This window comes from Trachinotus anak, unplaced genomic scaffold (genome assembly GCF_046630095.1).
Source record: "Trachinotus anak isolate AG129_WGS33_773 ecotype Australia unplaced genomic scaffold, CSIRO_AGI_Tana_v1 ptg000011l, whole genome shotgun sequence".
In the NCBI taxonomy this organism is placed as follows: Eukaryota; Metazoa; Chordata; class Actinopteri; order Carangiformes; family Carangidae; genus Trachinotus; species Trachinotus anak.
In genome coordinates, this window is record NW_027273862.1 from 15,721,703 (window position 1) to 15,741,602 (window position 19,900).

The 19,900-nt window shown below is 38.5% G+C and overlaps 1 protein-coding gene across 2 annotated transcripts in view; it reads left to right on the plus strand.

Moving 5' to 3' along the window:
• Positions 1-19,812, plus strand: part of ap1g1 (adaptor related protein complex 1 subunit gamma 1) — a 20,298-nt gene extending 486 nt beyond the window's left edge. For both annotated transcript variants that reach the window (XM_071488390.1, XM_071488391.1), the window contains exons 2-23: positions 4,861-5,064; positions 5,181-5,305; positions 5,605-5,746; positions 5,930-6,026; positions 7,599-7,675; positions 9,379-9,474; positions 9,904-9,984; positions 10,068-10,166; positions 10,263-10,318; positions 10,420-10,533; positions 10,644-10,784; positions 11,314-11,368; positions 11,486-11,608; positions 11,731-11,820; positions 11,923-12,047; positions 12,172-12,276; positions 12,418-12,559; positions 12,889-13,015; positions 13,464-13,568; positions 13,765-13,925; positions 14,776-14,874; positions 15,020-19,812. In XM_071488390.1, the coding sequence (XP_071344491.1) occupies positions 4,864-5,064; positions 5,181-5,305; positions 5,605-5,746; positions 5,930-6,026; positions 7,599-7,675; positions 9,379-9,474; positions 9,904-9,984; positions 10,068-10,166; positions 10,263-10,318; positions 10,420-10,533; positions 10,644-10,784; positions 11,314-11,368; positions 11,486-11,608; positions 11,731-11,820; positions 11,923-12,047; positions 12,172-12,276; positions 12,418-12,559; positions 12,889-13,015; positions 13,464-13,568; positions 13,765-13,925; positions 14,776-14,874; positions 15,020-15,121 (2,463 nt within the window). In that variant the 5' untranslated portion in view covers positions 4,861-4,863 and the 3' untranslated portion in view covers positions 15,122-19,812. The remainder of the gene's footprint in view (positions 1-4,860; positions 5,065-5,180; positions 5,306-5,604; positions 5,747-5,929; positions 6,027-7,598; positions 7,676-9,378; positions 9,475-9,903; positions 9,985-10,067; positions 10,167-10,262; positions 10,319-10,419; positions 10,534-10,643; positions 10,785-11,313; positions 11,369-11,485; positions 11,609-11,730; positions 11,821-11,922; positions 12,048-12,171; positions 12,277-12,417; positions 12,560-12,888; positions 13,016-13,463; positions 13,569-13,764; positions 13,926-14,775; positions 14,875-15,019) is intronic.
• The last annotated feature ends 88 nt before the right edge of the window (positions 19,813-19,900 follow it).

Consider the following 19,900-nt stretch of genomic DNA (forward strand, 5'->3'; position numbering starts at 1 on the left):
GTCGCCCACTAAGTCATAATCATCATGACAACGCATAATGCTGAATTTATGTTTAATGTCTCGCTAGTAAGGTAACACAAGTGCTACTTTCCTTTTTAGTTCCAATAGTATTGGGATTAAGTAATACAGAAACAAACGAGTTGTCAGGTAGCTAGCTAACGCCACAGAGGACTCGCTAGCTTGATAATCCAAATGCTTCAAGAAGGCCTGAACTGCATCATGTCCTGATCAATCGGCGATCAGATTCAGGTGTCATGCCCAGCCTATAATGGCCTCTGGTTTCAGTTCGACAATACTGTCCAATGCTGTTGATGTAAACTTTCATTTCACGAAATAATGTCATCCAAGGTGACGCTACTGCTGTAGTGTCATCCTAATAAGTTGCCCTTTCTCTGAAAATACGAGTGTGTACCAGTGTTAGCTCGTCGTTAGCTGCCTTTTGCTAGGTGTAATATGCGTTAGCTAAGTAACATTAGATGTTTGGCTCGAAGCCTTGGTATGATAGCAGGCTTTCCTAACATTAGAAAGACTGTAAACATTTCAGTCGTTTGTAACGTTGCATGTGGATCCAGGTAAAGCCAACGATAGGCAGCTTCATGTGTAAAGGACGTTAATTCATTTTTGCTTTAATTTCCTAAGTTATCTTAACATCTTAATCAAGAAGGGAGTGAACATACACGCATTTTAATAATGCACATAATCTCATTTGAGGAACACCCGTTTTCGTGGAGCATAGTAGTTTAACGTTAAGGAAGTCAGATGTAAGTAGGAAGTGAGCAAATGAGTGTGACGTGCAATACAGGTGACTCCTGCACATATTTGCCAGGTCCCTTTATGTGAAGGATTTATGAAGTGTCATTCCAAAATATCGACTACCTCACTACTATTCACAGTTTGAAACGTGACAGTTATCTAATATTTACCTATGTTGAAGAGAAATCTAAGATTCAGCTGACTCCAGAGTTGTCCCTCAGTGTTAAGTAAATAGGTATAATAGCATTATGACCTGTTAAGCTTGAAACTATACACCTATGGCCTTAATTAAAACCACTTCATCTTAATGCTGAGAGTGACATTGTGACTAACTTTGTGGCCCAATGGCAGGTGCATCAGGTAGAGCTTTATTTCCAGTGGGTGTTAGCATTTAGTGTATTATTTGATACTTTTGTGCTTCTTTTTGGCTTTGCATTCAAATAGCCCCATTTTGCCAGTGATCCAATCATAGTGTATAGTGAGCGCTGCCATTGTCTTGGTAGTACATTTGATATTTAACATACACCCTCACAGCAGCGGAAGCCACATGATTTCAGTGGTGGAGGAAGTACTATAGGAGTTAGCATTAGTAGCAGAGTTGGTTGTTTTTCAAGCTTTGCCTGCCGACTAGTTTGCAGCCCAACAAAGCCAAATAAATAACTATGTTTAGGTTAAAGTAGCCAGCATCTTGAAAGTAAAAATATGACATTGATGGCTAGCACTACAGACACAAACTGTTGTTTACACACATTGGACCTTCATGATTCTGCCATCGGTTGTTGATTGAAGACCTGTTGTGCAACAGGGGAGCCTCTACAGGTTCAGCTATTAATTCACACAAGAGCCAAATAGTTAGAAATTAGCTCAGTAATGGCTCTCTACTGTCTCTGGTGACCACCAGACATTGGTAGGAGGAGGAATGTGGGGTGACTGCAAACTGTTGTATTCATGAGCTAACTAGGTTTTGTTTTTTTCTGTCTGTACTCCGCCTAGATGATTGAAAAGAATGATGATTGAAAAGAATCTTAAACCTCCAAACTCTATTTGGGTGGGCCACCCAAAAAAATGTAATCTTGTGAAACACTTGTCATAATATTTTGACTATCAAATACATTTTATATTCTCTACTATGGTACAGGACTTAACATTTGAATGTGCATGAAGGAAGCAGAGGATAAATGTAAAACATAAAAGCTGACACATACCCATTTTACTCATGCAAGTTTGCTCTTTAGTGTTGTGTGTTAATGCAGTGTTTTCAATTATTTGTCATTGTGCAGAGCTGATCACTTAGAGTTGGTGAAACAAGAAGGAACAGAGTCGTCTGCTTTGATTGTCTTTCATTTATAACATCTGGGTACATAACTGAGCACATACAGAAAATGAAGAGACAAAGTGCAGGTTACAACAGCCTGTCAAATTGAGTTGGGAAAATGCTTCTCCCAGTGGTAGCTCTGTATATTTTTCATCCTTTAGCTATCTGATTCTCCTTTTTTATCTAGTTTAACTGTGCAATTTTTACCCAACAAAGATGGTAGTAGTGGATGTTACATCTGTGCTTTCAATTCCTCACTATACAGTTCTCATAGCATAGAGTAATCTAATGTAAAACCCTTTTTAACTGAGTTTCATCCCTTGATGTTTCTAGTATGTCGTCTCAGGCTCGACAGGTTGGCTGCTCCCTGTGGTAAAAGGGAGGTGTGGAATGCTTTTTGCTTGTTGCTGGTTGTCAGGCTCTGAAGGCTAATCTAGACTGAGTCTCCAAATCTCATGAGAGGAAAAGCTTGTTATCAACATTTCAGAATACATGAAAAGTACACCTATATACCAAAGATGTGTTGATTAGTGTTAGTCAAGTTGTTATATGGGCATTTCTGTCATGGTATGGTGCACCTTTGAGATCTGTGCTTTCCTTTTTTTAAATTAATTTATTTTTTGGTTCTTCAACTTTTTGGCAAAGGGTTTGGACCTGCACCTTTTGCCATTGTCACACTTGGGTCAGATATCCTCAGGTACACTTAATGGTTTTGTCTAACGCAGCTGTATGGGCTGTACAGACTTGTCTATGTGTAACTACCTTAACCTGTAATATGGTACATAGCAGAACAGTTGCCTTGTCGTCTTTGTAGTAAGGCTGATTTAAATTGACCTTGGTTTTTGAACTTGGCACTATTGCTGTCCAAGTATTGAATAAGCTCACACTTTGCCCATCCTATAGTCCTTCTAATCCAACTACCATGTATGCAGCCCCTCTTTATAAGTTTTTTTTTTTTTTGGTTTTGTTTTTTTTTAAGCCAACAAGACTTTCACTCCCCAGAAATAGTAATAAAAAGTAATGGCAATTATGGGTAATAAAAAAATATGTTGTATTTTAATGGTTGATGAATTTACCTTTATACTCCAACTGCATAATGAGGAACTGTAATTTAATCAGCTCTCAGCAGAGGCTGGATTTACTTGCTTTAATGTGTACACGTTTGATTAGAAGCACAGCAAGAGACAGGGAGCCATGATTCATGGAGCCCAACACTAGGCCCATTCAGCTCAAGTAATTTAAACGGTGTTAAGACAGACAGTAGATCTCTGGCTTTATTAAAGTGTGGCCTTGCCTGACCACCCTCCCCATTCCTCTTAGTTCAAGAGAATTCTTAGATTCTCTACAAACCAACACTTCATTCAACAAAGTATGTCTTCATTCTTTATATATCTGGATCCTTATTTTCCTTAGTAGACTGGCAGAGTTTCAAAGAATTTCATTTGATCCTGTCAGTAATAGTTCATGTTAAGAAAAAGAAGACAGTTTTTCCAATGGGTATTCAGGTGAAAGTACTGCAACCTCCATGGGTTTAAAAAGAGGAATATGTGTAACAGTTTTACAGAGCCACAAGACAAAGCTCTTTTTGGTGTTTCACTTCATATAGCATCATCTGTTAGTGCCATTGAAAGACATAGGGGGATAAAAATCAGCAGGCCAATGAAAAACATCCAATTTCCCCTTTGAAAGTTATTCTTCTCATGCTTTAGCATGAAAGCAATCCAGCTGGACAGATAAAAAATTAATTCAACCATAAAAAACGTAAACTACATTACATACATTATAAAGGCAGCCTGGGTAGTAGTTGTGTAGGGGAAAGGAAATTCTCTACTTTACTTGGATAATAAAACCACAGACAGACTGTGACTTCAGTTAAGGTTATAGACATGCTTTTATAAAGTACTTATTAGTGTAGGCTCACATTTACAAGAATTACATTATTCATGAGAAAAGTTGTATATGACCAATGCTATCCACTACTTTACACGTCGTGAGACTTCTTCAAGGTCTTTGCTCTGTCCAAATCCACTTCAGGACTGGGTATTTCCATGGAGAAAATGGATTTGCTCAACAAGTAATTACCATCATTTCTGTTGCTGAAGCAGCATAATTGTGAAGTGCATGTTACTCTATAAAGGGTCTCCATGACATGGGAGACAAAATGTACCCTTCTCTAAGTAGAGGGGCCAACATTCACTTAAAAAAAAAAATCATCATTATTATTATTATATTTTTATTTTTTCTTACAATTCAAAGGTAATATTCACAGCATTTTTGCTGAAAAAAAGTCTAACTTGGATTGTATTTTCTCAAATTGATTATTTTGTATCAACTTCCATTTATTTATTGAGAATACAACTTTTCTGATTGAATCTCCTCAAATTTGATCTAACAATCTGACTGATGCTGTCTTGCTTATTAAAATAAATTGAATTGGCTTGCTCTCATAGTTCTCTTGCAGTGTTTTGTATCACATCCTACTTCTTTCAAAATATTCATATTAGATATTTGTTTGTTCAAACTTGTTAGACTGCTCAACATAAACGTTTCATTTGACACAAATGAACACCTTGTCATGATCTGTTAAAGAGTTTGTTCCTCTTCAATGGAAATTAGTTTCCTATTTTGGAGAATTACAACAAGCAGATAGGACAGCTTTGACTCATGCCATTACTGTGTACATATCAATTTTATTCATTAAAAGTGTAGCTTTTCTGCTTTGGTGTGGTCTAGTCTCGTTCCAACCTGGTAACAATAGGTGCCAACCTGTTTCTTTTCTTCATCTTTTCCAGAGAATGCCAGCTCCGATCAGACTGCGGGAGCTGATCCGGACTATCCGGACAGCACGGACCCAGGCAGAGGAGCGTGAGATGATCCAGAAAGAGTGTGCTGCTATCCGCTCGTCCTTTAGAGAGGAAGATAATACATACCGTTGCAGAAATGTGGCAAAGCTACTTTATATGCACATGCTTGGCTACCCAGCACACTTTGGGCAGGTATGTTTGGTGATGGTGGGAGGATTACTTGGAGGGTAAAATCTTTAGCTTTTTAGATTTATTGTAACAACGCTCATGCTGTGAATGGTGTTGTGACATGATGACTTGTTTTCCAGCTGGAGTGCCTGAAGTTGATTGCCTCCCAGAAGTTCACTGACAAACGGATAGGTTATTTGGGAGCTATGCTGCTGTTGGATGAGAGGCAGGACGTCCACCTACTAATGACAAATTGCATTAAGAAGTAAGTGGGGGCAAGAACTGAGGTACTACAATAATATGTTGCTTGTTTGCAATTTACAGGCACAATGATTTGTTCTTGATGGCAATTTGGGTGCAACCCCAAAACCTACCATGCCTGCTGCTAAAATGTTATCATTACCATTTGGTCTTGTTTACAAAACCTTTTTTGCTTGCTTTCTACCAAATCCTTCCTCTTCATATGGTCCTTCATATCCCTGTGTATTTTATCCTTCAAAGTTGTTTCTTGTATATATTCTTGTCTGTGTCTTTGGCTTATTGAACTCTCTTCTCCCACACCAGTGACTTGAATCACAGCACACAATATGTTCAGGGTCTGGCCTTGTGCACTTTGGGCTGTATGGGTTCCTCAGAAATGTGTCGTGACCTTGCAGGGGAAGTAGAGAAACTGCTCAAAACATCTAACTCCTACTTGAGGAAAAAAGTAAGCCTCATTGTTGTCATGTTTCCATGAATACTTGAAGGATCTAAAATCTATGGTAGACTATTCATGAATGAAAATGTAGGCATGTATGCAGCTGAATTTAACTCTCTGAGGTGAAATATTGAGTTAAAAGGTTGGACCATATCTTCATTGATTGACTTACGTGTAAATATTTGTTGACAGGCGGCATTGTGTGCAGTTCATGTCATCAGGAAGGTTCCTGAACTCATGGAAATGTTCCTTCCAGCCACAAAAAACCTGCTGAGCGAGAAGAATCATGGTAAGTGTAAACAGTTTGTCAGGATGGAGGTGCTGGCTCCTGGGGATGTATGCTTGTCCTACACAAAAGCAGACTTTGTCCTATTTCCTGACACTCACAGTGCTTTGCTCAAAACAGCTGGACAGCTCATGTCCTTTGCAGAGGAGAGTGGAATTAATGAGTCTGTCATAAACCCCAGGGCTCATGTGTCCCCTCATAGGAGAGATACACTACAGGAAAGATGTTTTTTATAATAGTGCTGAAATAACTTGATCCTCTTTGACATTGTCTGGCAAGGCAGTAGTGATTGCTTCAGATACGACAACTTGAAAATAAATTGCTATTTTTATAGATCATGCATAAATGGAAGATGGTGTGACATGGCTATAAGATACACAAATATGCACTAAGCATTGTCAGGAATTGCTCAGAGAACTCCCAACCTGCTCAGCAATGTGAACAAGTTCTTTCACATGTAAAAACAAAACAAAACAAAACATTATGGAGTACTTAGAAAATGTCCAGTCAAAATGCCACTTTGTGAATTTTCAAATTTTATTTTAAACTTGACATATTTATGACTGCATTGTGTGGCTTCATAACTCACCCACCATTACTTTCCACTGCTGTCCTTCGGATAATGAGTTTTCAATCTTGTAACGTTCAGATCAGGACACTAGGAAATGATCAGCCTGTACAAATGTATGATGCTGTCACCTGATGTCCTTTATTGTTAATCATATGTATGCAAGTACAAAATATTTCGGACTTGGGCTTCTGTGTGGTTTGTCAGCTTGGACACTGGTACAAAGAACTACAAAAGCAAAGCCTGCACATTCGTAAATGTCTCGTAATGTACCTAAATGGTGTTTTAAAAACAGTATGACGGATATTTACCTCGTCGGCCCTTTGGCACATATAGTACGTAGATGTTATGAAAGCCCTCCCACAAAGATTAAATATTTTTGTGATCAAGTCTGTGCTCTAACCGACAATAGCGCTGCACGGCAAAAACACAGCATGTTCATTCAGTTCAATGAGACTGCTGCATTGGCACAGCAGAGTTGGTGAAGCAGAGGGCTCTGGCAAAAAAGTAGAATCTGGCTCAACTTCTGACGCAACGCAACACAACATCATCCCACAACCTACTGTGTTGACCAATCAAACGGGTACAAGTGCACATTCCTGCTAGATTACTTCACAATGTGAACAAGAATTTCTGCTGTTAAAATCAAAAACATTGATGCAGAGGATTCAGTAATTGTCACCATGATAACTTTTTAGAGTTGTAAAATCTCTGTGCAGTACTTTGATGGCTCATGGATCTGTTACTCAGACTGACACTCCTGATTAGCCCTAACATTGAGCTGGTATTGTTTTCCCCTTTTGGGTTTGTGTTTGTATGATCATGGCATAATGTGGCCCTATACGTGTCTTGTCTGCAGACAAGGTACCCACTAACACAATCCCTTGTGTTTTTTTTCTTTTTATTTCTTAAACACGGGTCTAAATTTCCTTGTAACAAATGAGTGATGTAAACAAACACAACATTTTCATTGAAAACAATAACCTTTACTTTGTATATTCCCCCAGGTGTTCTCCATACATCAGTTGTCCTCCTCACTGAAATGTGTGAAAGAAGTCCCGACATGCTGGCCCACTTCAGAAAGGTACAAACAGATATTCTTCTCCAACTGACCACAAAGGAATTACTTATGCATTTGTCTTAAGCTCATGTCACATTTCATTCTCCCTTTGCGCACACATTTCTTTTTGATATAGCTAAGTTAGTCAAACATGTTAAGCTTTTTGAGGTTTGGATTGCGCTACAGGTTTCCTCTACATTCAAAGTATGTCTCAATCTTTTATCTCCTACCACTGTCTTTTCCTCTTGTATTTCAACTGCTGCTCTACCTCTCCTTCTCTAGGTGTAACAAAACTGTGCCAGAAGCACCACTCCTCATGCTCATGATCTAAACATTATTTTGAGCTCTCTGAAAGTGAATGATTTCCAGTTTCCCCTCCCTAACATCTACCTCATATTTTTTCTGTCATTTGTCTTTGTTACAATTCCTGCATTGTGTTAGAATGAGAAGGTAAGAGTGCATTCTGATCTCATAGCTGGTGCATGCTGTAAATAGTAATCACTCCTCACAGTCACCCCAGACGTAACCAAATTTGTGTTGAGTAATGTCATGTTGTGTTTAATTTATAATTTTGATTTTCTTTAACTTGCACAGTGATCATTACTATGTCAGTGTTTTGAATATTATTAATGCGTTTTTGGTCCATTTGTCATATACATTTTTCACTATTATTTTGAGTGTCATTTTTAGCCTAATATGCAACTCATTTGATCACTGTCTTTTTACAAGCAGTTGGGTGGGTGTGTTTTCACATGATTGCCACAGGCGTTGTCACCAAGAACAGATGATTTTCACTGTCTCTGTCTCACTGTGAGAGGTTAGCTTATGTTTTATGGTGTGTATAATTGTGGAGAGGTATTTTTCTGTCTTGAGTAAGAGTTAAAGGTTTGGCAAATGTAGTACTAGGATGTCATGTTAAGACACAAAAGTTCAAAGGTAAATCTCTGGCATTTTGGGTTGCTTATTTGTCCTTATACCCACAGCAGAGTAGAAGATCTATATCAATTTCATCTCTGCACATTCTGTATAGTGATCTCGCCTGGAAGGTGTCCAGTCGGGTGTTACCAAGAGACTAAAAGCTGGCCAACACAAAACTTCAAGTGAAAAAATAGGCCTTCTGACAACTTCAAACCTGTTAAATTTACATGCAAGCTGTTTCCCTGCTGCCAGTCTTTCTGTTATTTAGGCTAAACACATCCTAGACCTATTTATCTCTATACTCTGTGCAAAGCAACGATAACAATGCCCAGTCTTCTAATTTAATGCTGGACAAGACAGCAGCTGTTCACCAAAATATTGAAGTATTTTGGAGTTTAATGGTGCAGATTAGAAAATTGTTGTGATGAGAAGTTTCCTATCTTAATATAATAAATTTTTAAATCTTAAAAACACATTTTTAAATCTTAAATATACTTCCTTTCAAAACCAAATGTTCAAGAGGTACATATGATCAAGAGTTTGATTTTACAACCTCAAAAATTTGAATATTAAATCACCTTCAGTTGAACTATATAACTCTACTGCAATAAAAAAAAATCCCAACCCCTTTGCTCTTAATATGAGTCTGGCTGGCTGCCACTGTTAATGAGAAATTACTAGCTTTGAAAGTTAATGAAGATGTTATTGATGTTATACAAATGTTGATGAGGAAAAGTAGAAAATTTGTGGGATCCACACAAATATTGTGACAACTCTTCTTTTGTCCTCTGTTGTTGATCTTTTTGTAGCTGGTTCCACAGTTGGTGAGAATCCTGAAGAACCTAATCATGTCTGGATACTCTCCTGAGCATGATGTGTCAGGCATAAGCGACCCTTTCCTGCAGGTAAATCTCCCTCTTTTGTGATGCAGGCATTGTGTGCTTGATTTAGCCCAATGCTTTTGCCGTACCATAGCATAAGCAATCAAAACTCCTGATGATCAAATGAACGTATTAACTATGTTGCATTAGGAGATAAATATTAAAAGTTGTGTCATTTAAAAAGCTATAGATAACCTTTTCTTGATGTTAATTAATTCTTAACAAGAGTTAGATAACAGTCAGATTCAAAAACAATTGAAACATGAGTTGGCACAACTACAGCTAAAGCAGGATACAGTATGTTGTCCCAGTGGGGAAAAAATGCATATAACAGCAGACCAGCAGCAAACAAGGACTGGGGCAAGAGAAACCAGAATTTACCTGTGCAGATCGATAAAATGCATCTGGTTTGTCAAATAAGCTGACAGGACTCGGATTTTTCTCTTTCCTTAGGTGCGGATATTGAGACTACTGCGAATTTTAGGCAAGAGTGATGATGACTCCAGTGAAGCCATGAATGACATTCTTGCACAGGTCAGAATTATACTTAGTCACTGCTTTCACTTAAAAGCTCATGGACTATTGTTCTGACAAATGAATTGTGTATATACTTGTAGGTTGCAACAAACACAGAGACAAGTAAAAATGTAGGCAATGCAATCCTGTATGAGACTGTACTGACAATAATGGACATCAAGTCTGAAAGTGGACTGAGGGTGAGTTCATTCATTTTAAAGGAGAACTTGTTGAGACCATTTAAAAAAAAAAAAAAAAAAAAAATCTACCTAAATGACTTTTCTTTCTCCTCTCAGGTCTTGGCCATCAACATACTAGGTCGCTTCCTTCTTAACAATGACAAAAATATAAGGTAATAAATTCACCTACAGTACTTGACCTTGCAACAATTGGGTCATCCAAAATGTTGTTATGAATTCCTGTTGATGTTTCTAATTAAACTCACTATTCCAGATACGTGGCATTGACATCCCTACTAAAGACGGTACAGACAGACCACAATGCAGTGCAGAGGCATCGGAGCACCATTGTGGATTGTTTAAAAGACCTGGACGTGTCCATCAAGAGGTGATTCAGTGTTTACAGCACACACATTCCTTTCCACATTTGAATTTTACATTTCTTATTATTCAGCCATGCCATGTCTGACCTTGGTCTATTTTTTCATTGCTGTCTAGACGTGCAATGGAACTGAGCTTCGCCCTGGTGAACGGCAACAACATTCGAGGCATGATGAAAGAGCTGCTCTACTTCCTGGACTCCTGTGACCCAGAATTCAAAGCAGACTGTGCATCGGGAGTCTTTCTAGCTGCAGAGAAGTATGGCACTGGCACACAGACATCACTACACATTTTAACTGCACTCAGCTGCTTTGTAGTAATTTGATAACGCATCCTGTGTGACCTTGACATGTGCAAGGTAGTAAAAGAGATTTTCAGCCTTTTATTTTCCCTCTTAGTACTTATAGCAAAGAGGTCTAGGTTGATAGAACATGTTGGAAGGAACCGTATCTGCATGAATTAGATACATTTTATGCATTTATTAGATACAGAATAATTGTCAGTTACGTCTGTGAAGAGGGAATAAAATCCACCTGTTGCTTTACAGAATACAGTATAAAACGTAGCCTGACATGCATCAAGCTAAAAGCTAAAACGGGATAGCTTACACTGAAATGCTGTATGATGATAAAATGAGTGATCCATCGTCTGACAGACTATGTTGACACCATTTATTTTCTGACAGCGTTTGTCTCCTGGCTGTATAGAGTTTAGATAACTTAACATGTTGATGATTTCATCTTCAGTTATTTTCCTTGGACTAATCGTTGTATTCTTTGTGCTACAGGTATGCCCCTTCAAAAAGATGGCACATAGACACCATAATGAGAGTCCTGACAACAGTACGTACATTACAGAAACACTCCAGTGTCTCCAACACTGCTTTACTCTTACTGCAAATCTACAAATACATAAGATTAATTTCCTTGTCTCCTTGGCATCTCTGCTCATCCTCACAGGCAGGCAGCTATGTGCGAGACGATTCCGTTCCCAACCTCATCCAGCTCATCACCAACAGTGTGGAGATGCATGCCTACACAGTACAGAGACTCTACAAAGCACTGCTGGATGACATCTCACAGGTCAGAGCAGTTCTGGTTTGGCTCATGATTAGATTTGGGACATCTCCATCTTTGAGGTCTACAGTCATAGATTTGATTATGTAAGGCACTGAGTTTGACTTGTGTTTCCCCATGTTCTATAGCAACCTCTAGTTCAGGTGGCGTCCTGGTGCATAGGAGAGTACGGGGACCTGCTAGTATCTGGACAGTGTGAGGAAGAGGAGCCCATCCAGGTACACCTGGAAGAATCCTAGCCGCACACAACACACATAAACACCAACACACACTTATCATAATCATAAGATGTGTTTTTCTTCTCTTCCTTTTGAAATAAGGTGACTGAGGATGAAGTTCTGGATGTGCTGGAAGGCCTACTGGTGTCCAACCTATCCACACCTGTGACCCGGGGTTATGCACTTACTGCCATCATGAAGCTGTCAACTCGTTTTAGCAGTGTGAAGTGAGTTATGGCCTTTTACACCTAGTCTTTACTTTGAAGTGATGCACACCTTTAGGAGCCAAGGTGAAAAAGTTCATTGTCCATAATCAATGCTACTTTCCCCTCTTATTTTTATTTTCTTTAGCCGAATCAAGAAGGTGGTTTCAATATATGGCAGTAGCATTGATGTGGAGCTTCAGCAGAGAGCTGTGGAGTACAATGCGCTTTTCAAGAAATACGACCACATGAGGTAAAACTACGTTACTTTCCACCAGAAATTACTGTCAGAACCACATTATGCCAGTTAATCGATTTGGGAAAATCCTCAAATGGTTAAGTTTGGTCCAACTTTTGTCTCCCTCCTTATTCCTTGCTTGTTCCTTGACAATAGGCCAGCTCTCCTCGAGCGAATGCCCATTATGGAGAAAACCGCTACTAATGGCCCCACAGAGATTGTACAGACAAATGGGGAGACAGAGCCCTCTGTTGTGGAAGCAAAACATCCACCACCTGTCACCCAGCCAGCCAACCAGGTGAGGACAGTTTTAATTATTTTATTATGTTAATTAATTTATTATGAAGAAATTAGACATACAATCCTTGACTTGAGTAACTAGATAAGGAGTGAGCAGAATACTTTTTCACAACACAGGCTCTAAAATCCAAAAGTTGACCAGATTAAGTTGTCCGACTCTGGATAAGTGTCTGAGCTGAGTTTAAGTATACTGATAATAAATGTTTCTTATTTACGATTCTTATTTAGTATTTAAATTTTTTCTAGTATTATGATAAATTAATACAATGTACACATAAATATATGATGGGTATTTTATCATGTATCTGTGTCTTCCTTGTCCTCCAGGCTAATGATTTATTAGACTTGCTGGGTGGTAATGATGTGGTGCCAGTAATCCAGACCACAATGCCCACCAAGCCCGCCTCAGCTGGTGGAGAGCTACTTGATCTGTTGGGTGACCTCTCGCTAAGTGGTAGGATGCTCTTTTTAAAGCTCTCTAATACCCCAGTTAGCAAAACAAGGACCTGGTATAAACCTTTGTTTGGTGCTAGTGTAAATGTGATGTTCAACCTGTAACTGCTGGTTTTCGTCTGAAGAAGCGAACACACGTTACTATTGGATTACTTTAACTTCTTAATTGATATTGGTGGTGACTGCTTAGCCACTAGAAAGTGGACTGTTCTGCTAAACCCATAGCATTACACGATGTGTAGTACAAATGTTTGCTTGAATTTTGCCTGAATGCTGACTGCAACAACATAAGTTGATAGCAGTTTCTCAGGAATGCTGCAATGTCAGTTCAACTTCATTGTAAATAACAAATCAACATTTCTTTAAGAGGACTCACATGGAGATTGTATATTTTTTGATAGTGTATCCATATCCTCTGAAAGCCTGATGTGTTACTTTCCCCTTCCCAGGAGGTCCTGCCCCTGTTCCTGCTCCCTCTGTGCCCACTTCCCAACCTTCTTTCCTCTTGGATGGCCTCTCCTCACAGCCCCTGTTTAATGATATTGCAGCTGCAGGTGAGAGTCTGTTGCTCTCCTTGACGATCCGCTGCCAAATAAACCGTAGTTTGTGATAGTAGTCTTATGTATTAGAGCCCTCTGTCATTTTTTTGGGCTTTTCTTGAATTACCATGATAAATGGTAATTCAATAAAATGCGAGTAACCATATGTCTAAATCCGTTGATGATCTGCTCCTCTGAAATCTCTATTAAGGTATTCCTCCCATGACGGCATACAACAAGAATGGTCTGAAAATAGACTTCACATTTGAGAGAGCTAACCCCAATCCAAACGTTGCGGTCATCACCATCCATGCTTCCAACTCAACAGAGGCAGATATGACAGACTTTGTTTTTCAGGCTGCAGTACCAAAGGTAAGCAGGCATAGTCTGATACTGATTTTAAGTGGCTTAATTGCAACACATTGTATTGCACAATAGTGTTTGTTACTGATAGTTTTACAATGTGAATGGGCTACAGTTTTCCACTGGTTTCACTTAGCAGATTTAATAATGTACAATACCACTAATGTGTAGATAATGTATGCAGAACATACATGAATGTTGTAAACATTCACCTAACAACACTGCTCACTCAGCTACTCAGAAATAGTATTTCTCTGTCGCTACATATTTTAAAAGTAATAGATTATTTTATTGATCATTTTATTTGTTGTTGAGACTACTAAGTTTCCTTGGCCTTGCAAGAATAATATACGTTAGGTGTCCATATTCTAAAATGTATATTAAAAAAACAGGAAATTATGAAACATTAAACAACGCTTTCAACATGATTTTAAGAGACTGTCTTAGAATATCTCAGTTAAATTTCAGTAAGCTATTACAGACCTCAGCATTCATCAGGCAGCCCAAACATACATTTTACCTGACAGCATTAAAAGTCCCACCATTGCCAGTGGTGCCATTCTGAGTCTGTGTTTGGCTAGGCAGAAAGACGAGCCACAAACATGTCGTAAAGATCTGACTGCCATGATGCAACAAAATCATTGTTTGAGTGTTGTTTATTTGGCCGTATTGCATATCTGAAAATCACTTTATCTGATCAATAAACTTGAGAAGTGCAGCTGAGTAATTTGAACTGAACATCTGTGGTCAGTAACCAATCGATAAGAGCGTCTCTGTTTTATACTGCTCTAATGACCCCATTTCTCCCTTGGTATCATTCAATTTTCTTCTAACATACTGTCCACTATCTGTTTTTCAGACATTCCAGCTGCAGCTCCTCTCCCCTAGCAGTAACGTTGTCCCAGCACTCAACCAGGGAACTGTCACACAGGTCATCAGAGTCCTCAACCCACAAAAGGTGAGTCCTTCCTTCACAAATTGTCTTTGATCAGTTTTTTTTTTTTTGTCCTTTGAAACACAAGGACAAAAAGACCTATGCAACCTTTAATGATTTGCAAGATTTTTCTCTGCTTATAAACACAATCATCCTCACAAAATTTCAGCAACAGCTACGAATGAGGATCAAGCTGACGTACACCCACAAAGGTTCACCTGTGCAAGATCTGGCTGAGGTCAATAACTTCCCCCCTCAGTCCTGGCAGTGATGAGCTGCTTCTGTTGCTCTTAAAAGCCCCACCAAGGGAACTATGAAAACGATTTTCCTTTCACCTCCCTCCTTTCTTCCAACGGATCCCCCTGTGACGTCACTGCAGACCGCTGCCCTCGAGTTGCATGGGAAGCAGCAGAGCATCTAACACAGGAGAAAAATACAGATGTTATGAAGACCCTGTTGACTATTGACAACACCAGAATAATTGGGAAAACATATCAATCAATGAACTTTCTCTTTTCTTTCTTAATTGGTTTCCATGATCTCTTTGCTTAGTAGTACTGTTTTCCACATGCACCCTCCACCCAGCACCATTACCACCCACAAAAGCACATATGCACACCTTTTATTGTGGTACACTTTACCACTCAAGTCACTGTAGAGAAAAATTGTTGGCCACTATGAGCACTGCAGTAACCATAGATGAACTTTTAATTTATGATTCATTACAGTTGAAACATTTTGCTTCATTGATATTCATGATTGGCTTTGCATTCAGACTTTTTATATGAACCTTCAGTCCTATGATGGCAGCAGAAAAAGCTTTGAAAGGTCTATTTAGTGCAGTCTTAAGCATCTTGGATAACCCCTTTTTTGACCCTTCATATCTTGAGTGATATAACTTGTAAGAGAGTTGTATTCATTTTGAATTACATTAATTTGCTTAAAGCATGTTTGAGCATTGTTAGGATCACAATCACACCTTAACTCAAGCTCGGAGGGGATTTTCTGGTTCTGGAAGTAGATTTCTTTATCCTATGTTTCTATAGGAAGTAGTCTACATTTGTTTTGTCACAGTGATAAGAGCATGAACAGATCCAAGATGTGCAGTTTGATCACCTGTGGATAGTTTCAGAGAACATGCTCAGACTTTCCCACACAGCTATCCTAAAATCATCTCATCTGTAGCTTTAGTTTTAGATGTGTATATTAAATTCAACGGTTAATTGCTTTGCATAGCTTGAGGATTTTCATTCATTAGGATGGATATAATCCAAGCCTGAAATTTATCTGAACACAAGTTAATTGCATTTGTGTTGGGGATCTATGTTTAAACTTTTCCTGCATTTGTGTCCTCACAGTCTAGCTTGCAATTTAGATACATTTCAGATTTGTTTAACCTGGTTGAACTTAGTCACCATGCACATACATGTAAATGAAGCTTGTTATGAATGTAGTTACATGCACTGAATGCTTTTTTTTCCCTCAAGTCTTCTTTTTCATGGCTGTCTTCTTTGATGGGGACACTCATCTTATTGGCACTATTTTTGTGAAACTGTTTTATTTCTGCAGTAATTTGACTTAATTATTTATGCCTGATATCAAAGTGATGTGCCTTTCTGACTTAGCTAGATAAAAGCCCCTGAACTATTGAGTTCTGTATGAGCTTTGTTTGTAAGTCTGCTTGTGTGCTGATTGTGTTTTCAATCTGAGAGAAATGGTCCTGATGGATTTGAATTGGTATATCTCTTCATTGAAGTAAGTTTAACTTTTTCAATTCTATATCTCATATAGTCACCCACTAAAACTGAACTACCCGGATGTCTTTTTGTCCTCATTTTGACAAAAAGTTAAATTATAGCTACATGATCCTGGTTGTTGTTTTTTTTTTCCCTATGCTGTGTGGCAGACTGTCCATTAAAAATGCCTGTTGGATGTTATTAATGACACGTCCTGAAAACAAAGCAAATCTCAAAGAATATGGCAGCTAATAGATGTAAACTTTTCATAAGCTGGCATCAAGGTTTAAAGTGTTTTTAAAAAGTATAAATGTTCTACTCAAGTGAAATGTCATTAAGATTTCCCTCCCGTCAACAAACATTGAAGTGTGCGTTTGGATCACTTGGTGAGGTACTGGGACAGGTTGTTCTGTGGTGACTGTTAGTTTGATTTCTTGGCTTTCGTCTTCTCCAAATCAGAATTCTGACCATGCTGTTGGGGACAGTAACCTTAATACCTCACAATGTTCTCTCTTTCTGTTAACTCTCAGTGGCAGTAGATTGACGGCTTTGTTTAGTCATGAATTGCAATCAAGGGGAGCATCTGCATGAGAGAAACTAATGGTAGTTTGTACATCTCATTACTTAACAAGCTTAGCAGCCCTACTATGCTGTGTTGAGATCCTCAGATGTTCAATCAGGCTGTATACTTCTTTTCACTATGCTTCACTATCTTCTAACTTCTGTGACCAAATCAGAGAGACTATTAGCTTTGGAAATATTTTTGAGCTATGATATGTGTATATGGAGAAAATTATTTCAGTTTAACTTTTTTCTGTTGTTGACAAATGCTATATTGGCTTTTTTTTCTGTACATATTGAGGGCTTTTACAATTTTGTCTCTTGTACTATCTTTCATCCTTTTTTTAGATACCATTTTCTAAAAATTCCAATTATTCACAATGTATATTGTCTAAATAGATCTAGTCAACATCAGTCTATTAAGACCTCCCTGTATCATCACTCATTCATTGTAAAAGATATATGATCTGCTGCCTGTACATTGTATATAGTTGTAAAACAAACAAAAGCTGATCAGATTAAATAAAACCCACATGAAGACTTAAATGATTAGCTAGGAAGTATAATTGTATGCATATATGTACAAAACAGAATCTTAACAGGATGCAATTGAGCTGCATTTGATTTACTATTCTTCATACTTCATTCATGATCAGATGTGTCATCTTTACTTATTTTATGAAGATAGTTGGTGAGTCAGTAGGCTACTTGTTGGGGTTCCTTTGGATGTTGAGATAAGGGTTGAATCTGTCCTAACAGATGCTGTCTGAATAATGTACTGTACTACTGAGAAACCTGAGCACAGTGCTGCACAGCGCAGAAGTGGCACCTTACTTCATCTGCTTCCCTGGCCCTCAAACTCCTCATGCATAAATGCCCTCCCCCGAAGAGGAGCAGGTTCCTTGCCAAGATATAACTCTTCCCTCTGGCCTTTATGTTTGGTTTAGTGTTCTGCACTCGTGACCATTCACATCACCTAAATCTTGTACCTACAAAATGGATTTGTGAAATGCTGCCCCTTGGTCTTGGCGTGTTTTACTCTCATTGGTTGCGAGGTTACTTCTTTGTCTGCCATGTAGCACTTTCCTAAAAGCATCATGTCTCAACCAAGCAAGGCCACTACTAGTGCCACACAAGGTTTTTAACCTCACTGTGATTCATTTTTCCCCCTATGGCCAGTAGGTTTCAATTGGAAAACAGTTTTATCAGGACAAGAGCAGATACAAGTTTGTGTCCTAAGTGGTTCCAGATGTTTATGTTGGAGCAGCAGTGTCCTTCCCTGGGTCTGAACAGTACAGGGCTTTGTATTGGCTTCCTTTCTTTACCTTTATCCCTTATCACTGATGTTATTTGCCTCTGCATGGCACACCTTTCAGCCTCACTTTGTGTAGTCGCTGATATAAAAGGTGGGGCTGTAACACACCATGTAAGATTAATCTGAGCCCTTACTACTTTGGCAGGATGAGGGAGGAAGGCAATGGATAAATTCTTTCTCTGTTGGGGTCTTTTTGATTTTGTGTTTTATTGAGCCCTGCATCACCATCCCCAAAATAAACCTGGGACACGACTGTGCTACAAAATAATAACCACAAGGGGGAGCTGTGCAAAACGGAAGGCTGACGGGATGGGAAAGGAAGTTTCATACATCTATTCCTGAATGTTTTGTTGGTGTTGTTTGTATTGTCTTATTCAACCAGTGTGTACCCTTGTTAATCACATCTGATCAGTTCTTTCAATGATACCATAATTCATGCAGTTTTAAATGTACAAATGGAAATGAACCCAACGTAAGTGCTTTGGACAGTGTAACTTAAAAGGAAGAAAAGAAAATGGAAACAAGTACCCATCCGCGGTGTGATCAGCGTTTGAAGATATATTTGTGTGTGTGTGTGAGAGAGAGAGAGAGAAATAATCATGCTCGAGAGATGGTGTGTGACATGTCTTTTATCTAGATAGGACATGATTTTTTGGCTGCAATTTCAACTTTCAGCTTCTGAGCTGCATGTGAAAACCAGTGTAAATAATGTCATTTCTACTCTTGACCTGAGATTCTTTTTGAAATGCAAGAAAAGTTCAAATTATAAAATCTGTCACACCACCTTCATGGGTCAGGACTAACATGTACAATAGGACATTGTTCAGGTAGTGCTCACAATACTGTTAATGTTTTTAAGAGGGTGTTGAAAGTGCACATCCATCATTTGGGTTAATTGGATAATTGATTTTTCTTTCTTATTAGTTGGTGTGAATTCAGGCTTGGAAGAGTATCTGAATTACCATCATGTTCATTTTCCCTGTTGAGTCAAAAAATGCACCCATTGTATTTTGAAAACAAAATCTGTTTGTAACCCCCAGGCCTGTCCTGACTGTAAAAAAAAAAAAAAAAAAAAAAAAAAAAAAAAAGACAGAAAAAAAAGACATGGTATCTGATTTGTTGGGGGGAGGGTGGAGACATGAGGTTCACTTTTTCCAGTCACATTGTTGAACCCCAGTTCAGTGGCTTCAAGGTGAGTGTGAATGTCAGACTGAAAGTATGAAATGATGATTAAAGATGAGAAGTTGTAAACTATTAAATGGGATATTTTCAATTTATGCTGTGTATTCTTGTCTTTGGGTTGGAGAAAATGATCAAGCGAATAAAAAGTCAAATAAAAATCTAGTTGAACTATGGTAGTTTGTTTTTTTGGTTTGGGGGTGTGGTGTAATAATCTGATCTGTGGAGACTAATATGAGGCATATACCTTGAGACAATA